The sequence below is a fragment of the Apis cerana genome, linkage group LG2 (assembly GCF_029169275.1).
Source record: "Apis cerana isolate GH-2021 linkage group LG2, AcerK_1.0, whole genome shotgun sequence".
NCBI lineage: Eukaryota > Metazoa > Arthropoda > Insecta > Hymenoptera > Apidae > Apis > Apis cerana.
The window spans coordinates 15,841,048-15,857,494 of record NC_083853.1 but is presented as its reverse complement, the minus strand read 5'-3'; the positions used below and the strand labels follow the sequence as shown (position 1 = coordinate 15,857,494).

The following is a 16,447-nucleotide window of genomic DNA, read 5'->3' as shown; positions in this document are numbered from 1 at the left end:
CTGGCCTGGCCTGGCCTGGCCTGGCCTGGCCTGGCCTGGCCTGGCCTGGCCTGGCCTGGCCTGGCCTGGCCTGGCCTGGCCTGGCCTGGCCTGGCCTGGCCTGGCCTGGCCTGGCCTGGCCTGGCCTGGCCTGGCCTGGCCTGGCCTGGCCTGGCCTGGCCTGGCCTGGCCTGGCCTGGCCTGGCCTGGCCTGGCCTGGCCTGGCCTGGCCTGGCCTGGCCTGGCCTGGCCTGGCCTGGCCTGGCCTGGCCTGGCCTGGCCTGGCCTGGCCTGGCCTGGCCTGGCCTGGCCTGGCCTGGCCTGGCCTGGCCTGGCCTGGCCTGGCCTGGCCTGGCCTGGCCTGGCCTGGCCTGGCCTGGCCTGGCCTGGCCTGGCCTGGCCTGGCCTGGCCTGGCCTGGCCTGGCCTGGCCTGGCCTGGCCTGGCCTGGCCTGGCCTGGCCTGGCCTGGCCTGGCCTGGCCTGGCCTGGCCTGGCCTGGCCTGGCCTGGCCTGGCCTGGCCTGGCCTGGCCTGGCCTGGCCTGGCCTGGCCTGGCCTGGCCTGGCCTGGCCTGGCCTGGCCTGGCCTGGCCTGGCCTGGCCTGGCCTGGCCTGGCCTGGCCTGGCCTGGCCTGGCCTGGCCTGGCCTGGCCTGGCCTGGCCTGGCCTGGCCTGGCCTGGCCTGGCCTGGCCTGGCCTGGCCTGGCCTGGCCTGGCCTGGCCTGGCCTGGCCTGGCCTGGCCTGGCCTGGCCTGGCCTGGCCTGGCCTGGCCTGGCCTGGCCTGGCCTGGCCTGGCCTGGCCTGGCCTGGCCTGGCCTGGCCTGGCCTGGCCTGGCCTGGCCTGGCCTGGCCTGGCCTGGCCTGGCCTGGCCTGGCCTGGCCTGGCCTGGCCTGGCCTGGCCTGGCCTGGCCTGGCCTGGCCTGGCCTGGCCTGGCCTGGCCTGGCCTGGCCTGGCCTGGCCTGGCCTGGCCTGGCCTGGCCTGGCCTGGCCTGGCCTGGCCTGGCCTGGCCTGGCCTGGCCTGGCCTGGCCTGGCCTGGCCTGGCCTGGCCTGGCCTGGCCTGGCCTGGCCTGGCCTGGCCTGGCCTGGCCTGGCCTGGCCTGGCCTGGCCTGGCCTGGCCTGGCCTGGCCTGGCCTGGCCTGGCCTGGCCTGGCCTGGCCTGGCCTGGCCTGGCCTGGCCTGGCCTGGCCTGGCCTGGCCTGGCCTGGCCTGGCCTGGCCTGGCCTGGCCTGGCCTGGCCTGGCCTGGCCTGGCCTGGCCTGGCCTGGCCTGGCCTGGCCTGGCCTGGCCTGGCCTGGCCTGGCCTGGCCTGGCCTGGCCTGGCCTGGCCTGGCCTGGCCTGGCCTGGCCTGGCCTGGCCTGGCCTGGCCTGGCCTGGCCTGGCCTGGCCTGGCCTGGCCTGGCCTGGCCTGGCCTGGCCTGGCCTGGCCTGGCCTGGCCTGGCCTGGCCTGGCCTGGCCTGGCCTGGCCTGGCCTGGCCTGGCCTGGCCTGGCCTGGCCTGGCCTGGCCTGGCCTGGCCTGGCCTGGCCTGGCCTGGCCTGGCCTGGCCTGGCCTGGCCTGGCCTGGCCTGGCCTGGCCTGGCCTGGCCTGGCCTGGCCTGGCCTGGCCTGGCCTGGCCTGGCCTGGCCTGGCCTGGCCTGGCCTGGCCTGGCCTGGCCTGGCCTGGCCTGGCCTGGCCTGGCCTGGCCTGGCCTGGCCTGGCCTGGCCTGGCCTGGCCTGGCCTGGCCTGGCCTGGCCTGGCCTGGCCTGGCCTGGCCTGGCCTGGCCTGGCCTGGCCTGGCCTGGCCTGGCCTGGCCTGGCCTGGCCTGGCCTGGCCTGGCCTGGCCTGGCCTGGCCTGGCCTGGCCTGGCCTGGCCTGGCCTGGCCTGGCCTGGCCTGGCCTGGCCTGGCCTGGCCTGGCCTGGCCTGGCCTGGCCTGGCCTGGCCTGGCCTGGCCTGGCCTGGCCTGGCCTGGCCTGGCCTGGCCTGGCCTGGCCTGGCCTGGCCTGGCCTGGCCTGGCCTGGCCTGGCCTGGCCTGGCCTGGCCTGGCCTGGCCTGGCCTGGCCTGGCCTGGCCTGGCCTGGCCTGGCCTGGCCTGGCCTGGCCTGGCCTGGCCTGGCCTGGCCTGGCCTGGCCTGGCCTGGCCTGGCCTGGCCTGGCCTGGCCTGGCCTGGCCTGGCCTGGCCTGGCCTGGCCTGGCCTGGCCTGGCCTGGCCTGGCCTGGCCTGGCCTGGCCTGGCCTGGCCTGGCTGGCCTGGCCTGGCCTGGCCTGGCCTGGCCTGGCCTGGCCTGGCCTGGCCTGGCCTGGCCTGGCCTGGCCTGGCCTGGCCTGGCCTGGCCTGGCCTGGCCTGGCCTGGCCTGGCCTGGCCTGGCCTGGCCTGGCCTGGCCTGGCCTGGCCTGGCCTGGCCTGGCCTGGCCTGGCCTGGCCTGGCCTGGCCTGGCCTGGCCTGGCCTGGCCTGGCCTGGCCTGGCCTGGCCTGGCCTGGCCTGGCCTGGCCTGGCCTGGCCTGGCCTGGCCTGGCCTGGCCTGGCCTGGCCTGGCCTGGCCTGGCCTGGCCTGGCCTGGCCTGGCCTGGCCTGGCCTGGCCTGGCCTGGCCTGGCCTGGCCTGGCCTGGCCTGGCCTGGCCTGGCCTGGCCTGGCCTGGCCTGGCCTGGCCTGGCCTGGCCTGGCCTGGCCTGGCCTGGCCTGGCCTGGCCTGGCCTGGCCTGGCCTGGCCTGGCCTGGCCTGGCCTGGCCTGGCCTGGCCTGGCCTGGCCTGGCCTGGCCTGGCCTGGCCTGGCCTGGCCTGGCCTGGCCTGGCCTGGCCTGGCCTGGCCTGGCCTGGCCTGGCCTGGCCTGGCCTGGCCTGGTGGCCTGGCCTGGCCTGGCCTGGCCTGGCCTGGCCTGGCCTGGCCTGGCCTGGCCTGGCCTGGCCTGGCCTGGCCTGGCCTGGCCTGGCCTGGCCTGGCCTGGCCTGGCCTGGCCTGGCCTGGCCTGGCCTGGCCTGGCCTGGCCTGGCCTGGCCTGGCCTGGCCTGGCCTGGCCTGGCCTGGCCTGGCCTGGCCTGGCCTGGCCTGGCCTGGCCTGGCCTGGCCTGGCCTGGCCTGGCCTGGCCTGGCCTGGCCTGGCCTGGCCTGGCCTGGCCTGGCCTGGCCTGGCCTGGCCTGGCCTGGCCTGGCCTGGCCTGGCCTGGCCTGGCCTGGCCTGGCCTGGCCTGGCCTGGCCTGGCCTGGCCTGGCCTGGCCTGGCCTGGCCTGGCCTGGCCTGGCCTGGCCTGGCCTGGCCTGGCCTGGCCTGGCCTGGCCTGGCCTGGCCTGGCCTGGCCTGGCCTGGCCTGGCCTGGCCTGGCCTGGCCTGGCCTGGCCTGGCCTGGCCTGGCCTGGCCTGGCCTGGCCTGGCCTGGCCTGGCCTGGCCTGGCCTGGCCTGGCCTGGCCTGGCCTGGCCTGGCCTGGCCTGGCCTGGCCTGGCCTGGCCTGGCCTGGCCTGGCCTGGCCTGGCCTGGCCTGGCCTGGCCTGGCCTGGCCTGGCCTGGCCTGGCCTGGCCTGGCCTGGCCTGGCCTGGCCTGGCCTGGCCTGGCCTGGCCTGGCCTGGCCTGGCCTGGCCTGGCCTGGCCTGGCCTGGCCTGGCCTGGCCTGGCCTGGCCTGGCCTGGCCTGGCTGGCCTGGCCTGGCCTGGCCTGGCCTGGCCTGGCCTGGCCTGGCCTGGCCTGGCCTGGCCTGGCCTGGCCTGGCCTGGCCTGGCCTGGCCTGGCCTGGCCTGGCCTGGCCTGGCCTGGCCTGGCCTGGCCTGGCCTGGCCTGGCCTGGCCTGGCCTGGCCTGGCCTGGCCTGGCCTGGCCTGGCCTGGCCTGGCCTGGCCTGGCCTGGCCTGGCCTGGCCTGGCCTGGCCTGGCCTGGCCTGGCCTGGCCTGGCCTGGCCTGGCCTGGCCTGGCCTGGCCTGGCCTGGCCTGGCCTGGCCTGGCCTGGCCTGGCCTGGCCTGGCCTGGCCTGGCCTGGCTGGCCTGGCCTGGCCTGGCCTGGCCTGGCCTGGCCTGGCCTGGCCTGGCCTGGCCTGGCCTGGCCTGGCCTGGCCTGGCCTGGCCTGGCCTGGCCTGGCCTGGCCTGGCCTGGCCTGGCCTGGCCTGGCCTGGCCTGGCCTGGCCTGGCCTGGCCTGGCCTGGCCTGGCCTGGCCTGGCCTGGCCTGGCCTGGCCTGGCCTGGCCTGGCCTGGCCTGGCCTGGCCTGGCCTGGCCTGGCCTGGCCTGGCCTGGCCTGGCCTGGCCTGGCCTGGCCTGGCCTGGCCTGGCCTGGCCTGGCCTGGCCTGGCCTGGCCTGGCCTGGCCTGGCCTGGCCTGGCCTGGCCTGGCCTGGCCTGGCCTGGCCTGGCCTGGCCTGGCCTGGCCTGGCCTGGCCTGGCCTGGCCTGGCCTGGCCTGGCCTGGCCTGGCCTGGCCTGGCCTGGCCTGGCCTGGCCTGGCCTGGCCTGGCCTGGCCTGGCCTGGCCTGGCCTGGCCTGGCCTGGCCTGGCCTGGCCTGGCCTGGCCTGGCCTGGCCTGGCCTGGCCTGGCCTGGCCTGGCCTGGCCTGGCCTGGCCTGGCCTGGCCTGGCCTGGCCTGGCCTGGCCTGGCCTGGCCTGGCCTGGCCTGGCCTGGCCTGGCCTGGCCTGGCCTGGCCTGGCCTGGCCTGGCCTGGCCTGGCCTGGCCTGGCCTGGCCTGGCCTGGCCTGGCCTGGCCTGGCCTGGCCTGGCCTGGCCTGGCCTGGCCTGGCCTGGCCTGGCCTGGCCTGGCCTGGCCTGGCCTGGCCTGGCCTGGCCTGGCCTGGCCTGGCCTGGCCTGGCCTGGCCTGGCCTGGCCTGGCCTGGCCTGGCCTGGCCTGGCCTGGCCTGGCCTGGCCTGGCCTGGCCTGGCCTGGCTGGCCTGGCCTGGCCTGGCCTGGCCTGGCCTGGCCTGGCCTGGCCTGGCCTGGCCTGGCCTGGCCTGGCCTGGCCTGGCCTGGCCTGGCCTGGCCTGGCCTGGCCTGGCCTGGCCTGGCCTGGCCTGGCCTGGCCTGGCCTGGCCTGGCCTGGCCTGGCCTGGCCTGGCCTGGCCTGGCCTGGCCTGGCCTGGCCTGGCCTGGCCTGGCCTGGCCTGGCCTGGCCTGGCCTGGCCTGGCCTGGCCTGGCCTGGCCTGGCCTGGCCTGGCCTGGCCTGGCCTGGCCTGGCCTGGCCTGGCCTGGCCTGGCCTGGCCTGGCCTGGCCTGGCCTGGCCTGGCCTGGCCTGGCCTGGCCTGGCCTGGCCTGGCCTGGCCTGGCCTGGCCTGGCCTGGCCTGGCCTGGCCTGGCCTGGCCTGGCCTGGCCTGGCCTGGCCTGGCCTGGCCTGGCCTGGCCTGGCCTGGCCTGGCCTGGCCTGGCCTGGCCTGGCCTGGCCTGGCCTGGCCTGGCCTGGCCTGGCCTGGCCTGGCCTGGCCTGGCCTGGCCTGGCCTGGCCTGGCCTGGCCTGGCCTGGCCTGGCCTGGCCTGGCCTGGCCTGGCCTGGCCTGGCCTGGCCTGGCCTGGCCTGGCCTGGCCTGGCCTGGCCTGGCCTGGCCTGGCCTGGCCTGGCCTGGCCTGGCCTGGCCTGGCCTGGCCTGGCCTGGCCTGGCCTGGCCTGGCCTGGCCTGGCCTGGCCTGGCCTGGCCTGGCCTGGCCTGGCCTGGCCTGGCCTGGCCTGGCCTGGCCTGGCCTGGCCTGGCCTGGCCTGGCCTGGCCTGGCCTGGCCTGGCCTGGCCTGGCCTGGCCTGGCCTGGCCTGGCCTGGCCTGGCCTGGCCTGGCCTGGCCTGGCCTGGCCTGGCCTGGCCTGGCCTGGCCTGGCCTGGCCTGGCCTGGCCTGGCCTGGCCTGGCCTGGCCTGGCCTGGCCTGGCCTGGCCTGGCCTGGCCTGGCCTGGCCTGGCCTGGCCTGGCCTGGCCTGGCCTGGCCTGGCCTGGCCTGGCCTGGCCTGGCCTGGCCTGGCCTGGCCTGGCCTGGCCTGGCCTGGCCTGGCCTGGCTGGCCTGGCCTGGCCTGGCCTGGCCTGGCCTGGCCTGGCCTGGCCTGGCCTGGCCTGGCCTGGCCTGGCCTGGCTGGCCTGGCCTGGCCTGGCCTGGCCTGGCCTGCCCCGGCCTAGCTAGCCTGGCCTACTGGCCAATTTTATCCAAATTCCTTACAAAAAATATCGATCGATGTTATTCGCGCGTTCATTATTTCCTCCATTTCCTCCGTTCCAATTCGATTACTTCCATCTCTTCGATTCCCTTTCACGATTTCGATCGTTTCCATTTTCTCCGTTATCTCGATTATGATTTCGATAATTATTCCGAGATACGTCCGATTATTGCCGAATATATTTAATTGTCGCGTTATTTCGTTCTTATCGAACGTACCTTCTTTTTTAAACTCTCCCAAAAAAATAAGGTGGATATTAACAAAAGATTAATGGAATGAATAAATATCTCTACGTATTTATTTATATATGTGTGAATAAATAATTTTCGATGATCGTTGAAATTATGTTGCGTTTTAAAATTACGTATTTTCCTTCTTCCTTCCGGAAGGAATAAATTTATCCCTATCTCTGTTCTTTCTTTCGATCCTTTTCTCTTCTCCTTTTCGCTTCTACTTCTTTGATCGCGCGCCGACACGCTCGACATCCGATACTTTTACGCGCCATCGAGCTAATGTCTCGCCGCGAATAAGGCCACAGCCTCGCTCCCCATACCCGGGAGCAAAAGCCGGTGTGAGAGACCCCGTCAGATAGCCCTCCCCGTCTAACCTCCGCCGGTGCCTCCTCCAAAATTCGTCTCCGGCCCGGGGGACACCCCCCGGACCGGAGAGAGTGGTCTCCTGGGTGAAAAACCCCCTGGACCAAAGAGTGTGACTTCCCGAGTCCGTAGCGGGAGAAAGACACCGAGGGTCATTCCCTCGTGGCAAGTCGAGAAGTTGTCCGTCACTTGCGAAAAAACTCGAGTCGAGAAGCGAGTCTCGAACCCGTGTCTTTCGCGTGCGGAAGAAGCAACGTTCCGACTTAGCCACAGCCCCTCTGCCGTGGCGTTTTAATTTTCGGTTATTTAAGGTACTTGAGGATACTCTTCGCCAATTTTTTTTTGTTTAATTTCAATTTTTTTGCAAGAATCTTCCGGATTCTTTTTCGTCCTTTGACTTTCGAAAAGAAACATTTTTATTAAAAAAAAAAAATTCCGTTATGAGAATCGAACCGAGGACCATTGACGCGTCGTTCTTGGATGACTTGTCTATCCGTTACATTTGTTTCGCGTTTCAAATTCGATTTTTCGATGTCCTTTCTAAGAAATTTAACTTCCTATAATTAACTTAAAATTAACGTCGTATTTTTCTTTTTTTTTTTCTTTTTACTTCGTTTATGTTCCCGTAAAAATTCTAATTCTTATTAAAAAAGAAAAAAAAATCATTTCGAATTATACCGAAAATTAACACTAAAATCATAAATACGAACGAAAAGATCGAGAAAAAGAAATGTAAAAAATTATTAATTATCGTTAAAATTATTAAAGCGTAGAAAAAAAATTAGAAAAGGAAAACAACGATAAATTCGTCGAAAATGTATTAAAAGATAATTTTACAAAAAAAGTAAAAATAAAAAAATAAAAAGCGTATCTATACTTTAACGATTTGTATTGTATTTGCGTTATATTATGTATATTTATATTGTATTATAATAATACCAACAAAAAATTAACAAAGTAAACAAAAAAAAATCATTAAACGTTTTTTATCGATCTTATAAATTAATTATAATAAAAGGAAAATTAAAAAAAAAACTGATTATCCAAAATATTATCGATAAAAAAAAGTTAAACCGTTAAATATATTTTAAAGAAACGAAAAATAATAAAACGAACGTAACGTAATGACATAACGTCGATTGATAAAATAGTAAAATGAAAATTAATAACGTTATGAATATTATTACGAATATTATTACGAATATTGTAGCGAACGTGTATCGCGACGCAAGAACGCGCCGGTTGTTATTGTATATATTCGTAGTCGATTTCCGAACACGGAACGAGACGGACGTGTTTCTCTCTGCTCTCCGAGTAAAGAGTGAATAAAATCCGCTGTGAATAAAATATTATAGTGTAAAAATTTATTAAATGAAATAAAGATATTGTAGTGTAAAGATTATTAACGAATTTTATAAGTTATATAATAAACTTTGAACCGCTATATTTCCGAAGATTATAATAGATTATAAAGGATTGTAAAAGATATCTAATGATTTTCTGATGTGGTTGCGATCGGGAAACATTGCCCTTTCGATTTAATTTTCATTCGTTGTTCTATGTCGAGGACTTTGAACGCTATCGTCGTATAAATATGAGAAGAATCCTTAAAATTGTGTATAAATTTTCGATTGTTATATCTCCGAAGATAGTAGCGATACGATAGTACGATTTTTTGATTGCAAGCGGGAAACATTGCTCTTTGTAATGCGGAAAAAAAAATATAAAAAACTTATAAAACTAAATGTAAACGATTAGATAGATTTAAACGATACTGATAATTGCAACGAAAATGACCCAAAAAATAAGAAAATAAACAAAAGAAATCTTTGAATCTTTTTTTAAGCGTCTTATAAATTAATAATAATGAAAAGAAAATTTAAAAAAAACTAATTATCAAAAATATTATCGATAAAAAAAATTAAACCATTAAAGAGACGATTTTAAAGAGACGAAAAATAACGAAACGAAACTAACGTAATGATATAACGTCGATTGATAAAATAGTAAAATGAAAATTAATAACGTTACGAATATTATTACGAATATTATTACGAATATTGTAACGAACGTGTATCGCGACGGAAGAACGCGCCGGTTGTTATTGTATATATTCGTAGTTGGTTTCCGAACACGAAACGAAACGAACGTGTTTCTCTCTGCTCTCCGAGTAAAGACTTTATCGCTGTGAATAAAATATTATAGTGTAAAAATTTATTGAATAAAAATTTTAAATTTATTAAATAAAAATATAAAGATATAATATAAATGTAAAAATATAAAGATAATATATAAAGATTATTAACGAATTTTATAAGTTATATAGTAAACTTTGAACCGCTTTATCTCCGAAGATTATAATGATACCTATGATTTTCTGATGTGATTACGATCGGGAAACATTGTCCTTTCGATTTAATTTTTATTCGTTATTCTACATCGAGGGCTTTGCACGCTATCGTCGTGTAAATATATACAAGGAGAATTATGTATAAATTTTCGACTGCTGTATCTTCGAAGATAGTAGCGATACGATGGTACGATTTTTTGAGATAGTTGCGAACGGGTAACGTTGCTCTTCATAATGCGGGAAAAAAAATAATAAAAAGCTTAACTAAATGTTGACTAAACGATTAGATAGATTTAAACGATACTGATAATTGCAACGAAAATGACTAAAAAATTAAGAAAATAAACGAAAGAAATCTTTTTTTATGCGTCTTATAAATTAATAATAATGAAAAGAAAATTAAAAAAAAAACTAATTATCAAAAATATTTAAATATATATTTAAATATAATTATTTTAAATTATATATTTAAATATAATTAAATTATCGATAAAAAAAATTAAACCATTAAATTTTAAAGAGACGAAAAATAACGAAACGAAACTAACGGAATAATAATATAACGAATGTAAATCGTGGCGTGATGTCGTGTCGATTTGTGTTGTATACGTATCGATTAAATCGTTTCCAAATACGAAACGAAACGGACATGTTTCTTCGATTATTTTTGTATATCGATTAAATGTAGTCATTTTTCGAACACGGAACGGAACGGACGTATATTTTTCTGCTCCCCGAATAAAGATTTTATTGCTGTATAATATAATAAAATTAAATGTAAAAATTAAAATGTAAGTGATCGTTGAATAAATAAAGTATTGAAATATAAGAATATAAGTACGACTATAAATCGATAAAAGGATGGACGAAATATTCCTCGAATACGAGGATACGATAAAATAAAGAATGAAATGAATCTAAAAAAAAAAAAATAATCCTCCGATCGAGATTTAAAAAAAAAGGGAATGTAATAATTAAAATCGATGAATAAATAAAAAAAATTCGATTCCTTTCTTTTATTTCATTATCAATTTATACATATTTCTTTTTCTCTCTTACATTTCGCGTATTAATTTTGAATTAAAATATCGTTTGATCATAATTAACCGCATATATTGTACGTCATGAATCGAATTTAAAAAGTAAAAATTCCAAAAAACGAATAAAATTTGAATGTAAAAAAATAATCGTATTTTATACGTATTATGCGTATTATACGTATGACGTATAAATAGGTTTTCGAGAAAAAAGAATACGATAATCGAAAAAGAAAAACATTAAAGAGAAATAAAGAATAAAGAAATCGTTCGATCGTATTAATCATTTTTTCTTCGTTTCTTTTTGCCTGAATCAACGATAACGTAACGTTAATTATAAATAATTTAGAATTTAAAAAAAAATTAAAATTCTATCTTCCTTCCTCCCTTCTTAGCCTCGAATGTTGATGTGATACGATATTAATCCGTATAAACTTTATAATATATAAGATAATTCGTATAATGGAATTTTAAAAATTGATGATAATAATGAAAAAAAAATTACTGTCAAAAATATTATCGATGAAATAAAAATTAATCCGTTAAATTTAAAATAAATAAATAAGTAATAAAAAAAAGAAAAAAATGTTATATCTATAATTTTTACGAATATTATAGCGAACGTGAATTACAGCGCGATGTCGCGTCGATCGTTATTGTATACGTATCGATTGAACTTAGTCGTTTTCCGAATACGGAACGGAAAGGATGTATTCTTCCCTGCTCTCCGAACAAAGACTTTATCGTTACATAATGGAATAAAATATTAAAGTGTAAATAATTTTTAAATAAATAAAGTATCGAAGTGTGAAATTATAATTATAATAAAATACGCAAATTGATAAAATATTCGTCGAATACGAAGGACGTGATGAAATAAAGAACGAACCGAGTCGAGACGTAAAAAAATAATCCTTCCATAATCGATAAATGAGATTTAAAAAAAAAAGAAATATAATTAAAATAATAAAGAATAATAATTAAAATCGATGAATAAAAAAAAAATTTCGAATCGTTCGTTTCCTTTCTTTTATTTCATTTTTAGTTTAAATATTTTTTTTTCTTTTTCTTTTATATTTCGAATATTAAGATATCAAAAATTAAAATTAAAATATTTTTAAATTATTTAATCGTATACGTAATTCGAATTTAAGAAATAAAAATTAAAAAAAACGAATAAAACGTGAATGCAAAAAAATCGAATAAATATACGCTTTCGTTTATTTTTGCTTGTTTATTCGTTACGCAATTTTTACTCTCGCAACTCGTTACGCGTCTTATCTCTGTGATACGCTCTATATCGATTATACACTCGTTCACCGCCGTGTATCGAATATTCAAGAATTGATACTTGAACGACACGATTCGCGAGAGATTGTTAAATTGTTGTAAAATATTGTAAAACTGGAATAAATGATTTTACGCGTCATCGTTTACGCGTTATAGTTTTGAAAGAGAAACGATGAAAATATGTTCGATCGATATCCTATAATCTTGTCTTGTGATCACGTGTGATCGCGATTAAAAATTTGGATAAAATGTAATGAATAACGGGAGAGATAAAAAAGGGAGGGATAAAAAATAAAAAATAAAAAAGATAAAAATCATTTTTTGAATGCGTTTTGATCGCGTTTCTTTAAAGGCTAAAAGATAAAGGAGAGTTTGTGACGATGTGAATGCGTTGTTTCGTTCTTAAATAAAATCTTATAATCGTACTTTTTTTCGTATATTATTCCATTCCGTTTAATATCATATTATTATAATCATCTAAAATGAGAATAAAATGAATGATTCAAAAATTGTTGTTATAATTTTATTTATTTGCATTTACTTACTACGGGTAGATATTTTATTTGTCGATACTTTGAAAATTTTGCTACTAATACATACGGAAAATTACCATAACGTCGATAAGTTATCGACCGAGATCGATATTACAGCAAATGATAGTGAAGCGATAATTAACCAGTTATTTTCGTTTGATCGTTATATGTACATTTTAAAAATTTATGATTTTTCAAAAAAGGTTTAAGTATATTGAAAGGAAGATTGCACGAATCTTAAATGATTTATTTAGAATTTATTTTTTTTTATTGAGAAACCTATAAATCGTAACGAAATAGTTATTCGCAAAGTTATCGTTTCCTCCCGTAAGTTACGTTGTTCATTTTTTTTCGTCGCATGACAAAAATTATTGTGATTATTATTTTAAAATTCATTCGATAAAATTCGATATTTTATTGAATAATTTTTTAAAATTCTAAAAATTTTATTGTAAAAAATTATTAATTAAGTGTCGAATTGTTACTATTTATTTATGGTTGTGTATCGAACTGTATCGAATGCGATGTTGTTTGCTATTGGACGGTTTACGAAAAATTATAATATACATTAAAAGGAAAAATCGAAAAATATCTTTAAAAAAAAAAAGAAAAAAAATATTATAGAGAATAATAAATAAAAGGAATAAAAAGAAAGAAAACGTTTTTCAAAATATTGTGATATAGCCTTTTTTTTTTAAACGATATCTATTACTTATCGTTTTGTCGTGTACATTCATAAGTAAAAGAGTAAGAAAAGTAGAATGGATATGGATGTAACTAAAGAAAATTTCCCTATAACTTTCACGAACACGCGTCAAAATCGTGAATAGAGCGGGATCTTAAAGTCGGTTGAGTGAGCAGACCGTAGTAAATTCGAGTACAATCGTTGGATGTAACCTGCTGGAAGGTTCAGTGATGCCGTATTGCGTGAAGCGTTTGGATTTCGAGTTGGAAAGAGAAAGGTCGAATCGCGCGTTATGGCTGACGAAATCGAACGGAAGTTGTTGGAACAGGTGAAGGAACAAGAAGAGCTTGTACGAAAACTCAAAGCTGCCAAAGCCAACGATGTTCAGGTATGATTGATTATTTATTTTTTTTGTTACGGACAATTATTGTTCTTTTTTTTTTTTTTCAATTTTTTTATGCGACTGAAGCCTTCTGGTAAAACCGATGCTTTTTGCCTCCATGTGGCTCTTTGCATTTAGGAATTATTCGAACGTTTATAGTTTTGATTATTATTCGTGATAAATGGTTTTTTTACGATCGATTTATCCTTAAATTTTTCGTTTTTATTTTTCTCGCGAATAAATGTATCTATTTCTTTTGTTTGATGAACGATATTTTCTAACTTTTGTCTGAACTTAACCTCTATCGGAGAGACTATGGTACATTCGGTTTCTGTCCTTCAGGATTCAACGAATTTCTCGATCTTAGAAACGCAATTAGAGAGCATTAACCATGATTTTGCGGATGTCAGTTACGTGTGTGGTTGGATTCCTACCATAAAAGATACGAAATTTTTTGATTTTTGCGTCACTTTTATCGATGACCAACTACTCTCCAAATGGCCACATTTGAAAAGATGGTTCACAAACGTTCAAAGCTTCGACCAAATTGAACGTAACACGTTTCTCGAGCCGAAAGGATCGATTACCTCTTTGGTGAAAAAAGTTGATCGCTTAAGGAACCTCTGCCTCTTCGACAAAAATGTGATTGATTTAAAGGTGAGGCGGTTGTTCACTGGCAAGCAAAATACCTATAAATTATATAAATATATATATTATATATACACGTATATGTATTTGATAATACATATAAATCGGTTCTGTTTCGACACATACGCGTCGAATAACGTCTCTCTATAAAATTTTTTTGCTCGAGAAACGATATTCGATCTTGTATATTTGTAATAACGATATTGCGTGAACAATGTAATTTATAGCATTTGCTTGCTAGCTCACTTATATGGTACTGTTTGTTCTTTCGGCTAGTTTAATAATCAACATTGAGGCGGACTTTTCTCTTTGATTCTGGTTCTTCTTTTAAATCGATGGATCATTTGTGATGTTGTGTTCGATGTGGACCAACGCCTTCCTACCTGCACGAAAATATTGCCATGCATCGATGCTTTCGAGGCTAAAGGTATGACAAATTATACAGAAAATTTTCTTTGATGAACAACGATAAAAAAAAAAAAAGAAATACGTCCCACTTTAAATGATAATTCAAGATTTTTTGTTAAATCTGCATTGATTGATTTTTATTGATTTTGTGTAGATTGCAGAGGAAGTTACCAAATTATCGGAATTGAAAGCTCAATTGAGAAACAAGAATGAGATACCTTCCAAACTTGTTCTTAAAACGCCTAAAGGTACGAGGGATTATGGTCCTGAACAAATGGCTTTACGGCTTGCTGTATTGGATAAAATAGTTACGGTGTTCAAAAGACATGGTGCGGAAACTATAGATACTCCTGTATTTGAATTGAAAGTAAGTAAGAATTGTAAATTATAACTCGTAATTGTTTGCTTTAAGTAAATGTTATTAATTTTTTAGGAAGTTTTGACGGAAAAATATGGAGAGGATTCGAAGTTGATCTACGATTTGAAGGATCAAGGTGGAGAAATTTTAGCTCTTAGATATGATTTAACCGTACCTTTTGCCAGGTATCTGGCTATGAGAAAAATCTCTTCCATAAAGAGATATCATATAGCGAAAGTTTATCGAAGGGACAATCCATCCACGACAAGGGGTAGATACAGGGAATTTTACCAATGTGTAAGTTTAACAGATGTGAAATATAAGACGCCGCGTATCGTCATCTTATCGAATTGAAAGATATGTCATTGATTTTTCTTTTCTTTTCCTTCTCGATCTAAGGATTTTGATATAGCTGGACAATACGATCCTATGTTACCAGATGCGGAATGCATTCGCGTCATTTCTGAAGCGTTACAGTGTTTAAATGTGGGACCTTATACGATAAAATTGAATCATAGATTGTTATTGGATGGTATATTTGCTACTTGTGGTGTTCCAAATGATAAATTTCATGCTGTGTGCTCGTCTATCGATAAATTGGATAAGAATTCGTGGTCGGAAGTGAAACGAGAGATCGTTGAAGAGAAAGGTTTGAGTGAATCGAGCGCTGATAAGATTGGCACTTACGTGTCGCAATCTGGTGGAATAGAATTAATATATGAATTAAAGAAAGATAACGAATTAATGAAACACGAATCTGCGGTAAATGGTCTTGAATCCATTGAATTGTTGTTCAAGTATTGCAAAATATTCCAAGTGACGGATAAAATAATTTTTGATCTTAGTCTTGCCAGAGGGCTCGATTATTATACAGGTATAATTTTCGAAGCGATATTGACTGGTAAGTTTTCAATAAGATTTTCACTTATATCGAACGAATTTTGTTAAATCGATGAATGTTATATATGATTCGTTTAAAAATTGTATTTTTTTTTTTTTTTTTTCTCTCTCTCTCATTTTCATTTCCAGGCGATGAAGTTGGCGTTGGTAGTGTCGCGGGCGGTGGCCGTTATGATAATTTGGTTGGAATGTTCGATAGTAAAAAAAAGTCGATTCCTTGTGTCGGTTTATCATTGGGCGTCGAACGTATTTTCAACATTCTAGAGACGAAATTAAATCATGAAAGCGTGAAAACGCGAACCAACGAAGTTGAAGTATTTGTGGCAACTGCACAAAAAAATTTGTACGAAGAACGAATGAAAATCTTGACGATCCTTTGGGATGCTGGAGTGAAAGCCGAACATTCTTATAAAAAAAATGTAAAATTGCTCGCACAATTACATCACTGCGAAGAAAGTGGTATACCGCTGGTTATAATAATTGGCGAAGGAGAATTGGCGAAAGGAGAGGTTACGTTAAGAGATGTTGTGTCTCGCGTAGAAGTTTCGATTCCGCGTGCACATTTAATTGATGAAATAAGGAAAAGGTTATAGAAAATATATCACGATTTACTTTCGAACGAATTTCTTAATTTATACAGTAATTAAATGATATGATACCATTAATTGTTCGATTTTTTGTAAAATATAGAATCACACATTTTAACGATATTGCACGATATCTTCGTTTCAAGTTCAACGTATGAAATAATAAAAAAAAAAAAACAAAAAAAAAGAAAGTGGAAAGCTTCTGTGTAAACTAAATAATAATACATAATTTATTGTATTTAACGATCGAATTCGTATTATTTCAACAATCACCAACAATTAGAATATCTACCTTTCAAATATTCTTTCGCGCAAAAACAATGTTTCATGATAATTTGAGATTTACTTTCGCTTTTGTTACGTTTCGAGTGATTAGAGATAAAAAGGTGAAACAAAAAAAGAAACAAAAGCGAAAAAGAAAACGTGAAATTTGGATACGTCGATAATTTAGCGAAGAAAGAATAGTCGATCTTATTTTATATATATTTTTTTCCTCGAATTTAATTTAAATTATGGTTATATTAATTTATATATATATATATATATATATTATTTATTTTTATGAAAGTGACATGCCGGGAACA

General features: G+C 48.5%; 1 protein-coding gene across 3 annotated transcripts; it reads left to right on the top strand.

Moving 5' to 3' along the window:
• Nucleotides 1-10,756: 10,756 nt before the first annotated feature.
• LOC107992494 (histidine--tRNA ligase) lies at nucleotides 10,757-16,109 on the top strand. 3 transcript variants are annotated; one of them, XM_062071751.1, is made up of 6 exons: nucleotides 10,757-12,968; nucleotides 13,305-13,619; nucleotides 14,173-14,385; nucleotides 14,452-14,673; nucleotides 14,776-15,277; nucleotides 15,406-16,109. In XM_062071751.1, exons 1-6 carry the CDS (start codon nucleotides 12,873-12,875, stop codon nucleotides 15,867-15,869), a joined length of 1,812 nt encoding a protein of 603 aa, XP_061927735.1. In that variant the 5' UTR covers nucleotides 10,757-12,872; the 3' UTR covers nucleotides 15,870-16,109. The 3 variants fall into 3 exon arrangements, with proteins under 3 accessions (XP_061927735.1, XP_061927736.1, XP_061927737.1); XM_062071752.1 differs by lacking the exon at nucleotides 13,305-13,619 and having other exon boundaries at nucleotides 12,589-12,968; XM_062071753.1 differs by lacking the exons at nucleotides 10,757-12,968; nucleotides 13,305-13,619 and adding an exon at nucleotides 13,885-14,037.
• Nucleotides 16,110-16,447: the final 338 nt, after the last annotated feature.